Consider the following 15,426-nt stretch of genomic DNA (forward strand, 5'->3'; position numbering starts at 1 on the left):
CCAAGTGGAAGGAGACAGCTGAAAAAGGTGAGATCCTTACCATCGCTGTTGACAATGGGGTCGGCAGCTACAGTGGTAACAGGACCACTCAGACGTCCTCCAAGAATCTGGTGCACTCTCTCCTCGAGATCCGTGAGAGTGACCACTTGTGGAGGTCCTCCACCGGTTCGAAGCTGGTCCTTGCGAATCGTCGCCAGCTTGGACTGCAGGGGAAAGAAGGGGAAGTTCTGTTACATGACGCCCTGAGTGATTATCTCATGCCCCCCATGGTGCAAGAGCCCTTACATGACGCCCTGAGTGATCATCTCATGCCCCCCATGGTGCAAGAGCCCTTACATTACGCCTTGAGTCAAATGTGCATGTGTGTGCCGAGAAAGGGCCATGGGTGCTTGCTGACACATGGCCATTGGGGCATCGCGCACCCTGTAGCCATGAAGTCAGGTGCAGATGGAGGGAATCAGAAGTTTGCACAAACACCACTCACCCTCACGACCTGAGTGAGTTCGTTGAATTTCTTCCTGCACTGAACAGGGCTCCTGGTCACCATGCTGCTGGAGTTGACCCTCTGACAAACATCCCTCCAAGCTCGGCGGTTGTCCTTTTGATTCGGCCTCCTGCCATTGTCAGGATAGAGAACATCTCGACGGCGCTCCACTGCGGCCACCAAGTGCTCCAGAGCCTCAGTGCTGAAGCGCTCTGCTCTCTGTCTCACCTTCTCCATCTTGGCCAAGTTTTTTGCGCCAGAGAAGGGTGTGCGCCGATTCTGAGGCCTACAGGGCGATGAGTGTGGAAGCTGAGGCTGACTGACCCACCCCTTTAAGAGCTGGCCGGCGCCTGGAAGTCTCGTGGTTATCGGTAATTGAGATCACCTGCGCTGCGCCCATCCGCGCCGATATTGGGTTGCGCCGGAAGTTTTGCTCAACGTCTGAATTCGCGCCTCAATCACCTTTGGGGGCGATGCAACCCAATATCGCGCCAGGCGGCGATAAGTTTCGTCTGGCTATAAACTTTGCGCAGCGCCAGTTCTAATGCCTCAAGCGGGGCTATACCCAATTTCTAGGCCCGTGTGTCTTACCAATGCTGTACTGGCAGGGTATTCAGGATTTAACAGTGGCCAAGTTTTTCAGTGAAAAGGCCTCCATTTATCCAGAGTTCTGATGCGTAAAATACTGCTCCAACTAATAGAATGTTACATTTGTGCTAATTTATATTATTTACAAAAAAGGCAAGAGGTTTCAATTTATGCTGTGAAAATATACAATTTTATTTCCTTAGCAGCTGCCAGTCAAGACTGGAGAACAATTATCTAACCAGTGCAAATAATCAGAGCAAAATATTAAACCGATTCAGTAGCTAGCTTCATCCAGTGGGTGTCTGCATTGTACATTCTGTGATTAAGATTTGCAAACTGCCTTGCTATAATGCCGTATGCATGTGCAAGACATGTACACGTCTTAAGCTTACAGCAGTGGCTAACACTTCAATAAAGCCTTTATTTTGCTGTAAATTGAGAAGTCTTCAGTACATTTTGTTTTTAATTCAATTAAAATTCCTAGTTATTAAATCCATTTAAAATAATTATTTGGCCAATAATGAATAAAAACAAAGGCTTTTATGATTTTTAAAAGATCTCAAAACAAGAGTTGAGAGAATGACTCAATTTACACCAAATTACAAATAGTGATGATGCAAGTGCTTTTATAACACACTTTGCTCCTAATGCCATTGTGAACATATAGTCAGTATCGTAGGTAACTAAATTTGAAAGGCTTGTTCTGATTATTACTCTATAGCTACTCAAATATTTGTATTTTCAGTTACAACAGTGAAAACAATTACAGTAGTTTGTGTATCATAGACATATCACATGGGAGCTGCACAGGACACATAAACCAATGGCAAGGGACAGGTAGACCATTTATGGTTGATAGCTTACATAGAACCATAGAAATTTACAGTACAGAAGGAGGTCATTGAATCCATCATGTTATTGTGTCAGCTGTTTGCTCGAGCAATCCCAAATTAATCCCACTGTCCCATTCTCTCCCCATAGTCCTGCATTGTCTTCTGCTTTAAATATTTATCTACTTTTTCATTTTGGATGGAATAGTCTCTGCTTCAACTACTTTCTGTGGGGAAGCATCCACACTCCCTATGTAAAGACATTTCTCCGACCCTCTCTGCTCACTCTCTCAGTAGCAGGACATTTCTCCGACCCTCTCTGCTCACTCTCTCAGTAGCAGGACATTTCTCCGACCCTCTCTGCTCACTCTCTCAGTAGCAGTTTTAAATTGATGACCCCTCTTGCCTGACTCCCCAACCAGAGGAAATAATCTTTCCTTAATCACTCAATCGAAACCTTTCAGAATTTTAAAAGCTTCTATTAAATCTTCTCTTGCCTTTCTCTACTCCAATGGAAATAATCCCAATATATCAATTACAGGCCCTCATCCTTGGCACGAACCTGCTGAATCTTCACTTGTGGCTATATAAGATGGTAGTCAAATGAATATTGCTTTTTTTAATCACCAGTGCAGCCTGCCTTCCTCTCTGTAATATGACAACTACTGTGTTACACTGGGCTGTTGGCTTACACAGGTTACAGCACACACACACACACACACACAAGAGTTGATACTGTTGAACATACACAAGGCACACTATGCCAAAGTGAATGAAAAGTCCCCCCCCCCCCCCCCCCCCAGTATGTACTCTGCTCCATCGCTGGGTTATTGTTGTGCTTAAATGTCATTATCAGATTTGCATTTATTCCAAATTTTTGTAGGGATGTTGCTAATTCTAATTGTTTAATGGATTTCTCAAACTATGATGGCTTTGTATTTCCTGACAGTTGGTGCTTGTGATATAAACTGAAAGACTGGAAGTTTAGGTTACACGAAGACTTCTTGAAATAGCAATGAAGCAAAACAAGTTCCCATAAAATATGTTATTCTTAAGGATCTGAAACTAATTTAATTACTTTTTAATTCCTTATATATAACTTTTGGATCTATGTTATTGAAATATGCAAAGACCACATACAAGGTCAGAACTGATATGTCTAACTGTGTACAAGAAGAGCTGAATGGAAGAGTAACAATGGACAGGCAGCTGTGGGAGCTGGTAGAGAGGGAGCATGCAATGGTAAAGCCTTGTTGTTTCTCTGGCCGCCTCGGTTATAACAGACTGACTCTCACGTTACTGAATGTGGAGGGCACTACAACCCAGGAAAACCCTCTGTGTGCAGATCACTTCTGCTGGTGGGAACTAATCGAAGCCTTTGGTGCAGCAGTGCCAAGCCATGGCATGACTCTGTGTGCAGCCATGATACCATCCATGGCCCGTCAGTGCCATTGTTTGAAATTGTCAAGTGGAGGTGACATACCTCCACATTACCTCCCATCTTTCCACAGGGATGGAGGGAGAGAAACATTAGTTATCTCTCACTGTCAAAGTGCAAAGGAAGGCGGTGGGGACGGATTGCGGCAATAAATTTAAGAAACGTGATGAAAAATTTGATAGAGGGGTTTGAGCAGTATCGTGGGATATATTTCCTAGACAATGCGACCAACCAGATGGACCCCAATGGCCTTTTCCGTTCCTGTACATTCCTACTAGTAGCTACTTATGGAGTGGCACAGGCAGAGTCCTCGAAACAGATGGTCTGGCCACCTTCCTGACCAGGGATAATGTGTGGCATGTGAAGATAAAATCAGGGGCAAGAGGAGAACATTTTTCAGAATTCAATTATGATGCAAGATCATTTCAGTTAATAGTTCACTCATCCAGGGGCAGGAGAGCAGGTGCTTAAGGAAAGTGATCAATTTTATTCCCTTCCATTTATGGCAGCTGGAAAACAGACTGGCACTAGACCTGTAGATAGGCACAGTGCTAAATTAGCTGATTATTATTTATGAAACAAAATTAGAGGTGGGGTAGCTGAAGATCAGAGCTCTTTCAGGCACACTCCCACCATAGCTTCAGCGGAAAGACAACAAATTTAGGCCAGAATCCAGATATGCTATGCCCTGGCCTTCAATCAAATTGGTACTGCAGTCTTCTGAGCTCGTCTGCCCCCTTTAATGCTGTCCCTTCCCTTCTGGTCATACAGTGGGTGCCCTGCTGCAACCACTGCATCCTTTGCCAGGAAGCCACCCTGCACCTTTAATGAGGCTCCGAGTGGAGTGGAGTGGCTGGAGCCATTGCGGGGTTGGGCTGACAGGCAGAAGTTCTCCGGAGACTGGGGTGGGGGGCTGATTTAGGAAAATCCAACTTAGTGTTTTGGTGCCTACCTCCATTCTTCCTTACAGTATTCTTCAGTGTATTCCCAAGTCACAGAATACCAGTTACTGTGAACATGAAAACATCAGTACCTGAAATGGCCACCGACAAGGGTATTTGGTGATATAGTTTAATACAATTTACTTCCATCAGGACACCAACGCCTGAAGAATAGCTAGACATTTTTAGACTAAAATACAAGGCACAACATTTAGTGATCAATGAATTGCGATTAGTAATCAATGTAATCCGCACTGCTTATAATTAATATAAAATGAAACTGAACAGCAAAAAAAGTTTTCTGTTGAATAAAAGAGCAAACTCAATATCATATTGATGGTTGCAAACAGCTACTGTTGAATATGTGCATATATTTGACAAGCTGCAGAAAGTTTTAGTTTGAGCTGATTAAACAACATTGGTCTCATTCAGTTGTTTCTCACAATGCAAGAAAAAATATTGTAAATAAAATGATAGATACAATATTTGTATCTAGTGATAGTAAAATAGAATGTAACTCCTTGTCCATCTTTTATCAAAGACCTTCTGTACTTCTGCTATAGTTCCACCATGACATTTCAGCTGAGTATTGGCAGAATTTGCAACAAGGGACAGAATGTAGAATCCCCTGGATCACGCCCGCTGTTGATCAGTTAGATTGCAATGATCTGCTTTATCCTCACCTGCTGAACCAAGCATACAATGCGGCTCTTGGGCTGACCATTACCACCTCATTACAAATTCTTGTCCACACAGCAACCATCAAGGTGACTTTTCTCTCTCTCTCTCTTAATCCAATCTTTCTTTATTTCTCTTTCTGTACCTGATTTGACATTGAATTCACCCACTCTAACTTACACTTCCTTCTCAGTCCTTGCGCTGTTAGTTTCACAATCCTTTAATCTGATTGGTTAAGGGGATACACAGTTGCTTGCTCTGTTCACTCAGGTCCCAGATTCCCTGTTTTCCTCACTGTGACGTTATCAGTTCACTTTCAGCAACTAGCCACACAAGAAAATTTAAAAACCTAAACGAGCAAGGGCAAGTCTTCTACAGTAAATTGTGGCCCATTATCTACAAATCCACCCGCAGTTATTTAAAAAAAAGAACACTAGAGGGTGCAATTTAATCATTTATATTACACTTTTCTGATGCCATACAAATGAACAGAGATATCTTCTCCCTCTATTCACTAGTCATTGTGCTTTATATGGACACTGATTTTTCATTAACAAATAGAGGAAAATATACCCAAAGATTCGTGGTTTTGCTTTTACTGAAACTCCCACATTTTAAAATGATTTCTGATCAGTCGTTAACTTTCTCCTGGAAAAGACAACCTTCCCAAACTTTTAAAATTTTCGGGTGTGTCTTGAGATTTGTTTTCTGTGCACCTCTTTCAGTTCCATAAGGGGTTGTGATGCCACCCACTCAGTCTACGGGAGGAAAATCTGCTCTAATGTCTGTTGTGGGCTGTAGCAATTCTTCTGCTCTTTGAGTAAAATAGTGGACAAATACATTTCATACAAAGGCATCAACACATTCATTACTAATACCACACACAATTTGAACCCATTCATTTACAAAAAATATTTAATTTTCAATGTTCTGCCTAATTTTATCTGCAAAATATTCCATTCATATTTGTCCCTCATTTTCACATGGTTTCAGCTTTTGAAAATAAAATCTACAAAGGCATTATGGGATATAGTAGATTATCCCCTTGACAACAAGACTTTTTCTTAGGCATTCTGTGAAGAACCTTGGGTCTTTTTTTAAACATTAATAGGAGCTACATAAGAGGCTAGTTGTTTTTTTTCATGTATTTACTTTTTATTTCAAAGTAATGTCAGCCCTCAGAGTTGCTTTAACTCAAGTGGTCAAAGCTCAGAAACAAGATTGAAAGTAAAAGTAAATGGAAAGCCTTTGTACTAGAAACAGCCCCTTCAATAACGTCGCTGACAATGCAGTGATGAAGTACAGCACCAAAATGCCTTGGAATGAAACAGGAACATCGTTCGAAAGCATAACTGAATATTTTGGCTTTGTATGCCTTAGAAGAAGCTGTCATATCTGATTCATTTAAGACTGATTGGTTCTCAGATACAATCAAAGTACCATAAAAAAAATTACTAGTCTTCTGATTGACCGTGCTAAGGAATAAAAAAATAGCTCCAATCAGTTATCAGTAAAAGTAGCAAAAGTTTTAATCCTGCCTGCTTGAAGTTGAAGCTTTTGAGGTCAGAGTGGACTGGGGTGGGGAGACAGTTGCCCTGCCAATCCTAAATCAGCTCCATACTAGCCTAACCGTACTTCATAGTCACAATGACTGACAAGTTGAGAGTTCTGAGCTTCAAACTCTACAGGTCACCTCAGCTTTGGAGGAAAAAAAATGGAATCAATGCAGTTGTGAATATTTTTAGAATTTGTAGCACTTCTGAAATCTCAAAAGTAGCCACGCTAATTTGGTTCCTTGAACATGCCCACCCATGTGTGAAGTTCTTGACATTAAAATGTACATGTAAAGGCTAGCTGCAATTCTAATGTAAGGCAATAGACTCCAAACAACTTTTTATCAAGAACGAATCAGTGGTCATTGATTAATTTAGAGGAAAAAAACAGATCACACTATTATCTACGATCAGTGCTCAATTAGAAATTTGTCATGATATTTACAAGCATAAAACCAACTAAAACTGACACGGCTGAAATATTATGGTGCCAGTGAATGAGTTTAGGTTTAAAAACCAAGGCAATCGAAAGCAGTCTTGTGATATGAGAACCATTTTGCATCATTAGTATTGATTCGTAATGACCCTGTCGTTGATTTAGGATCTTGAAAGCCGTCTTGCCACATCTGCATAAGCCGATGCAATCTCACTGTCCGCCGCGCATGTATTGGTGAACTCATCCCGTGCATAGGCATTCTTCAGGTATCGCCAGACTCCGGTCATTTCTGTCGGGATCTCAAAATTACGATACTTCATTGCTACAACCTGAAAAACAACAGAAACATTTGCTAGAAAACACGTGTCAGCCAAAAAGATTCCCCTTCCGCCCTGCTTTGATGAATTCACTGTGCCACAGCAACCTGCCTTGCTTGCGAGATTTCAATATAGAAACTCTCCTTGTGTATTCTAACCAGCCGAAGTTCCATAACTTCTTCCCCATTCAGAGTGTTTTGTTAGTTGTATGAGTGAACAATGGAAATTTAGAGTTTTCTTTAAAAAAAAAATGCTCATCCTCAATGTTTATCAATGTGCAGGAGCTGTTTTGGTGCATTTCCTACTTTATGCAGTGTACAGTTCTAGTTTATTGCTTAATTAAGATTAGAAACTTAATTGTTTGCTGCCTTCATGTTCCAGTTGATGGAAATTGCTGGGAACCCAGTCCAGAGAGGTTGGTGGTCTGCTGTTCTGTGGTTTACTTTTGCTGAAGTTCGGAAAACCAGGTTTTAAGAAATGTCTAAGGTCAAGTAAAGGAGATTAGATCTTGTGAGCACAGATATCTGGTAAGTGTTACAATAATTCTAAATAAAGCAGTTTAGTGCTGTGCATCCATCAGCACGGGGGTACTAACATTTGGCAGTTCCTATCTTGGTATGACCCCAGCAGTGATGAATACGCAGATCTAAACTGCTTTATTTAGAATTTCATACACATAAACATACGATAAACATATGAAAAACTACAGACAGGAAAAGAACGACTGGTCCATCCAGCCTGTCCCATACTGGCCTTGTGCCTCACAATACACAGGCTCTCCACCCACCCATATAATCTCGTGGGAGAGCCAGAAAACCAGATAAAAATCCAGGCCAATTAGGAGTGGAATAAAACTGGAAAATTCTTCTCCGACCCTGTTAGGAGCTCGAAAACTGAGAAGAGTAAGGGAAGAATTTTTTTTTAATACATTATAAAAACCAGGGTATTGGTTACCTTCACAATATGAAGCTTGGGTAGAAGGTTGCAATCAGCCAGTGTTAGCTCATTACCATCAAGGAATTTGCGATTGGACACGTTTACATCATCAACGCTGTCAGCATCAATCTCTTCAGGCAGTGGGCTGTTCAGGTATTCATCCAGCATCTTCAGGGCTTTGATAAGACTTCTTGCCAGACCTGAAAATGACAAAGTAGTGTGTACTCTAGTTTTATTTTCAGGTTATACATGACTTTCTCCTTTACCTCACATGATAACATCGAATGAGAACATATTGTTATTGGGCGTCTCAGCTGGATTTGGCCAAATATTTTTGCCTGAGGCTGATGCTCAGGAGAAAAAAAAAAGTACACATTCCTGAGCAAGTTTTTATTTTTTGGTGATATTATGCTCAGCAAGGCGAAGGATTTCAATTGAAGGTTTACAGGGATTGGATGATATAGAACAGCAGTACCCATGTCAACACAAGACTGCCAATGGTCAAACATATCTCTTTCCTACCCACCCCCAGGTCACTGGGTATCAGACGTATTCCCCTCAAACTGGAACAGACCACTGACACATAGCAATGTGATTGCCAAGTTTCATGCATATCCATTACCCCATAAGAACTAGACCAACAACATTCAAATATGTTTTAAAAGAATAAATGCACATCACCAAAGGGAAATCCACCGAGATTCGGTACTGTGATTCCAGCCACAGTCACCATTTGTCCCCTGTAAGCACTGTTAATTTTAAAGGCTGCTAAAGCTGAAATGGTGTGAATTTGGGTTTTCACAAATAAACCTGAAATAATCATTTGCAGTTTTCACTTTGGTTCACTACTTTTCCTTAGAACTTAAATTACGAGGCAGCAATAATGCCAGTCAGCATAAATGTACCACGGTTAGCGATATATAACCATGTCAGGTTTCCCAACTAAGTTCTATCTGTGCCAGGTTAAAGGACGGCAGAGACTCAAAAGCACATCGAAAAGTGAACAATAGTGAACTGATGCGTTACCAAGTTGCACCTGATTGGAACGCTACTGTTAACACTTTTTAATACCAAGTATACTACACGATTTTGGTATTTGAAAGCACTTTTGGCTTCGCAATGATGCAAAATGTATACTATAACTGGAGTCAAACTGGTGTCAGTTAAGGCTTGGCCATTAGGTCTGAGAACAACTAGATGAGGTAATCTCACACTGCTTTGTCTCAACATTCACTGCAGTCCAACTGCAAACATGGAAAAGAAACTGGATACATTCTAATTTCCAGGTTTAAAAGGTTTCAGATGGCTTTACATTAATAAAAGGACAATCAGTTTTTTATTAATGTGAAAGATTTTACTGCCACTTGGATGCAGTTAGCAGAGCAGTGCGAATGTATGCAAGTACAGACATGTAGAGCTTTACTTTTCTCGCCTGATTTGAGAGAAATATGGTGCTGACAGTATAAGTTGACTCAAAGCAGGTACATGCAAAATTAAAGTGGCATTAAGTACTGCATGTTCTCTCTAGTGGGATCTTAAGCAGATGAAAAGCTGTAATTTGATTTTAATTAACACTTGTGTTTTATGTGAATTGTCCCATTTTGTTTCAATGGGAGGGCAAGGAATTAGTCTCACAAGAATCAGATTCTTGTAGAGTCGGTGGTTACAACGAGAGGGTATGTATAATCTACTTCACCATTCTCGTTACATTCAGTCAGTTTAGGAAAACCTAATCATCAATTTACCACAAAGGATCAGATACTGTTAGTAACAAAACTTCTATTACTTTTAATTCATTATATTTTAGGTACTTTTGCATATTCTTGATCGACCTCATGACAGTGACTTGAGTGCATTAACAGTGAAGTTTCTGAAATTCAGTTGTGCCAGGTGATGGCTTCAACAGCAGGCTGTATGTACAATATCTATTCTCACTGAACAATAATGGGCCGGATATTACGATCCCTACGGGTGGGTACGCGCTGTGTACACGCCCGTTATGACATCGGAAATGCCAGTTTCAGGCATGCACAACGCGTGCGCTGAAAACCGGCATTTCCGATCTGTCAAGAATGCTCTCGACAGATTGGACGCCTGCCCTGGAGAAGGGCCTCTGCGGGGGGAGAGCTCTGCTTTCTGGAGACCCTCCACCCGGTGAAAACCCTTAGAATTCTTAAGCCTGTTAAAAGCAGGCGTAAGGCCTGCTTTTACCAGAATAAGAGTTGAAAAAAGTTAAAAAATATATATTTTTTCCACTCATTTATCATTTAAAAATACTTTAAAAAAGGTAAGTTTATTTTTAGTCCCATAAAAAACTTTATTATTTTTCAAAAAATTAAATTTTTGTTTAAAATATTTAATTTACTGTAATTTCCACTAATTTTAAAAATGTGATTTTTAAAAAATTTATTTAATGTTTTAACGTGTTTTTGGGGTGATCTCCATTCAGATATTTGACAGGTTTATCTGTCAAGTGTATGAAGGGAGATTCCCTTCTTTGATTGGCTCCCCATGGCCCACGTGATCCCAGGGATGCTTGCGAACCGCATGCACCTCTGGGATACGTAGGCACTGCACACTTGGAGTTGGAGAGGCCCAACATCGGAACTATACGAACCTCGGGGGCCCTCAGGTAAGTGCATAGATTTTTTCCAGATCGGAGGCCTCCGCACACGTGAAGCCTCCGATCGGAAAATATGGCCCAATATTTATTTACAGGCAGCCAGTGTACTAGTATTGCATTTTTCTCTAAAAGCAAGAGGGGGCGCTGTAGGATTATTATTAATGTGTTGAATCATTAAAATTAAATTTCTTGCCACTGAATCTCACTTTAAATCTGTGGAAATGGAATGCAGTTACTTGGCTTGAACTGGAGAGTACTAAAGCAAATTAAAGAGTTGTTGTCAGGATTTCAAAGCCATAAATTTCTGTTTTAAACAAACGACCAATACAGCAGCAGCAGCATCTAATGTGGCAGACTAATCATCAACACTATTGTAAGAAAAGTAATACCACCTTAGGTACAAGAGCTTCTCTTAGACTACTCTACTGCTTGAACTTTTCAAAGCGCACTGTACTGAAAACACAATAGCAGTCACCGTTATATGTTTGGCAGCACAATTAGGATTGGGCCTCCTCACAATTACTCCCTTTCTCGTTGAGACAACAGTGGTCTTTTTAATATTTCAACCATTTTTTTCTCTCTTTAAAAGCAATCGTATCAAGCTCATCCAGTTGGTTCAGAAACTAAGGTGGCGATAATGGAATATTCCACTGCTATGTTCACTCCATTCCAACTGTTCCTAAGCCACTATTGCAACATTCACAGAAATGAAAGAGACAAGAATCAAGGAGCTATGAAAAATTTGTAATTTGGTGATGGGACAAAATGCTTGTTCCAAGACTTCTACCCTGGACAGTGTCCTAGATCTCCAGGGACAGCCATAGTTCCAGTTTAAAAACCGACACAGAAACAGATTTCCCTGCTAATCTATGGGAGGGTCTATCTTTGTTACAATCTACTTTCAAAACGGTGGCATAGTGGTTAGCACTGTTGCCTCACAGCGCCAGAGACCCGGGTTCGAATCCGGCCTCGGGCGACTGTCTGTGTGGAGTTTGCACATTCTCCCCGTGTTTGCGTGGGTTTTCTCCGGGTGCTCCGGTTTCCTCCCACAGTCCAAAGATGTGCGGGTTAGGTTGATTGGCTATGATAAATTGACCCTTAGTGTTAGGGGGATTAAATACGTGGGGTTACAGGGATAAGGTGGGATATGTGTTGGTGTAGGGGTTACGGGGATCGGGTGGGATATGTGTCGGTGCAGGCTCGATGGGCCAAATTGGCCTCTATCTGCACTGTGGGGTTTCTGTGATTCTGTGATTCTGTGAAAATGGCAATAGAGGTTCTCAGAGATAGAGACTCCTAATCTGGCTCGTTACTTCCACCAGTCAAAAATAATTAACAACTACATCTCAGATATTCATGTAACATAATATTTTTCCATAGTGTATTACAGTTCTACATGTAGGTACAATGGCCCACACCCAAGATTCGGCACCCTTTGGAAAGGAAACTCAGTTGGTGTATAACAGGCTGCCAATCTGTTACCTCCCATTTTTGCACCCCTGCAAAGTTGAATTTCACCTCTGCTGGCTGAAATAAAGTTTGGCAATCTTTCACTTTTTAATTCTTGGTGTGAGCAGTTGACATAATGAAGCTATCATGCTGTTTATTAGTTGGTCTTTCACCATTCCCCCAGCTCACAGTACTAAAGTAGCTGTGATCAGTAAACAATTTATCGACAAGCACACAATAACCAATGCAGCCTTGATGAGTGCAATGGTTCCACACCTCTGACCTGGCCTGTACCTGACCAGGAAGTGCTCGATACGGACACTGATTGACAGGGTTTCATTCCATAAAACGGACATCCTTCACCTTGATAAGCATGCATGCACACACAAAACAATTAGTGTTATTTATAATTAATGTTTGGTGATGCACTATCTTCCCCACACCTTCCAAAAATGTTCCCAATATGCTGCCAGCAGGAGCACCTCTAATGATATTTCTGTGTTAAAATGAAATTGCATTATTTCTTACAATGAACTATACTACATAGAATATCCTTCAAACTCTGTGTGGCAACTGAACAGGGAAACACAACTTCCATATTCTATTGGGTGGCATTTGTAATGTATTACCGCAAAGTTTGGTATGAGCATGCTCAGTTCGCGCTGCCCTAATAAACAAGCACATGGACTAGCAACTCATTGTGTCACTGTCCCTCATTTGTTCTACCCAAATAGATTGCATTTTTGCGACAAGGATGGGATCCCAAAGCCATTTTTAGGGATCATGGAAGGACACAGTGTTCAACCTTCCAGTGGACAAGTTTAAAGTGAATTTGTGACATCCAAACTGAATTTTTGCGATGTTTTACCATTAATGCTTGTGCAGAATCGTCTGTGCTTCGCCTTCACATGTGTATACACAGCAACAGCAGTGCTGATTCACACAAAAAAGACTTGTATTTATATAGTGCCTTTCATGACCACCGGACGTCTCAAAGCGCTTTACTGACAATGAAGTTGTAGTGTCCGAGGATCAATAATACTCAGACTGCAGGAGAACAATAAAACAGGTATTTACTGAACAGAGAGTAATTCAAGACTGACGTACAGAAGCCTGCTATGGCTTTATATACAGGGGTGGTCACTGCCGGTACTGCAGTATAGAATCAGTTCTTCTCTTAAAAGGTACATACACAACAATTCCTCCCCTTTTAGATAAACAGTACATAACATTCATTTAACAACTAAATAATAACTAATTACAATTACAATTTTCTCTGTACTATATACATCAACTGAAATAATCATTTATAAGTTCAGTCTTTGAGGAGGCTTCCTGATCCTGACTGGATAGCGCCTTTCTCGAGTATTCTGTTCTTGCGGCGGAGTTGATTCTGGTTCATTGTCATTGGTTGGTTCGTCAGCTTCCAATACCACTGCTTCTGAGGTAGACGCAATCTGTACTTCGGGTTGATTACCAGGTGCCCCTGCTCGTGGTATGGGTTTGGCTTGTTCCTGTGACTCTAGAATCTGATCAGCATGGCATCTCACGATGCTCTCTCCAACCTCCACTGTGTACATTAGTGGTCCCTGCTGTGTGCATATCGTTCCTGGCTGCCATTTTTCTGTTCGGTAGTCGCGGGCCAAGACTGGTTGCCCTATCTTGAAGCTCCTGGTTGGCATCTCATTTATGTGCTGGAATTGCTTACCCTCAACATCTCGTCTTATATTTGGTTTGAGCAAATCCAGGCGACATCTTAGCCTTCGGTTGAAGAACATTATGGCTGGAGCTTGGTTGGTGACTGCATGTGTCGCATTCCGGTAAGCAAACAAGAAATTATCCACCTTGTGTTGTAGTGGTATGTCGTCATTATGCATTGCCTTTATTGCCTTTTTAAAGGTCTGAACAAACCTCTCAGCCAATCCATTTGTGGCTGGATGATATGGGGCAGATGTGTAATGCTTCACCCCATTATTCCTCAGAAACCTCCGGAAATCCTCTGACACAAACTGTGGCCCATTGTCGGAGCAAATCTGTTCTGGCAAGCCATTCCTGGCGAAGATGGTCCGTAGGACTGCAATAGTTTTCTCTGTGGTGGTGGAGGACATTTTGATGACCTCTGGCCATTTCGAATGGGCGTCCACAGCGATTAGGAACATTGAGTCCATAAATGGACCAGCAAAATCAATGTGTACCCGTTGCCATGGAGATGAGGGCCACTCCCATGGATGTAGCGGGGCCTGTGGTGGAGCGTTTTGGACCTTCTGGCATCCTGTGCATCTCTTGGTCATATCCTCGATTTCTTTATCGATTCCTGGCCACCACACAAACGCCCTGGCTAAGCTCTTCATTTTTACCCCGCCCAGATGACCCTCATGAAGCTCATTGAGCACTCTATCTCTCAACTTGGGTGGAATTACCACTCGGGATCCACACATCAAGGTTCCCCGGCACACTGACAGCTGTTCTCTCCTTGGCGAGAATGCTGGCAACAGTGAGTCGCCATGTGCTGGCCATCCCTTCACCGTCAAATCATAGACCCGAGAGTGTCGGGTCATTTCGGGTTTCCTTCTCTATACTTGAGTTTGTAACAGGTAGACATTCGACTATGGTCACATGGAATATCTCAACAGGGTCCACTGCAGGTGCTTCCTCTACCGTAGGCAACGGTAGGCGCGACAGCCCATCAGCGTTTCCATGCTATTTCGTACCCTTGTACTCTATGTCGTACTGATGTGCCCCTAGAAAAAGTGACCATATTTGCAGCCGTTGCGCCATCATCACCGGAACGCCCTTCTTTGGGTTAAAAATGGAGACCAGGGGCTGATGATCAGTCAGTAGGGTGAATTTCTGCCCGTGCAGATAGTGATTGAACTTCTTCACCCCCCACACCAGGCTGAGGGCCTCCCTGTCAATCTGGGCGTAGTTACGCTCGGCTGAGGTTAACGAGCGCAACGCAAAGGCTATTGGCCTTTCTGAACCGTCAAGGAATTTGTGTGACAGCACCGCTCCGATGCCATAGGGAGACGCATCACATGTTAACCGAATCGGTAGTGTTGGATTGTAGTGGGCCAACACTTCTTTTGAAGTGATTAGGCATTTACATTTCTGAAAGGCACGCTTACACTCATCACTCCATTTCCATGTTACTCC

General features: G+C 42.0%; 1 protein-coding gene across 2 annotated transcripts in view; it reads right to left on the minus strand.

The window, feature by feature from the left end:
* Nucleotides 1–4,397: 4,397 nt before the first annotated feature.
* LOC147112619 (chloride intracellular channel protein 5-like) overlaps nucleotides 4,398–15,426 on the minus strand; it is a 229,676-nt gene continuing 218,647 nt past the window's right edge. For both annotated transcript variants that reach the window (XM_085997066.1, XM_085997067.1), the window contains exons 5-6: nucleotides 8,220–8,401; nucleotides 4,398–7,277 (exon numbers count right to left, since the gene is read on the minus strand). In XM_085997066.1, the coding sequence (XP_085853192.1) occupies nucleotides 7,110–7,277; nucleotides 8,220–8,401 (350 nt within the window). In that variant the 3' untranslated portion in view covers nucleotides 4,398–7,109. The remainder of the gene's footprint in view (nucleotides 7,278–8,219; nucleotides 8,402–15,426) is intronic.

Source organism: Somniosus microcephalus, chromosome 9, assembly GCF_052327205.1.
Source record: "Somniosus microcephalus isolate GS21.2 chromosome 9, FLI_Smic_1.0, whole genome shotgun sequence".
NCBI lineage: Eukaryota > Metazoa > Chordata > Chondrichthyes > Squaliformes > Somniosidae > Somniosus > Somniosus microcephalus.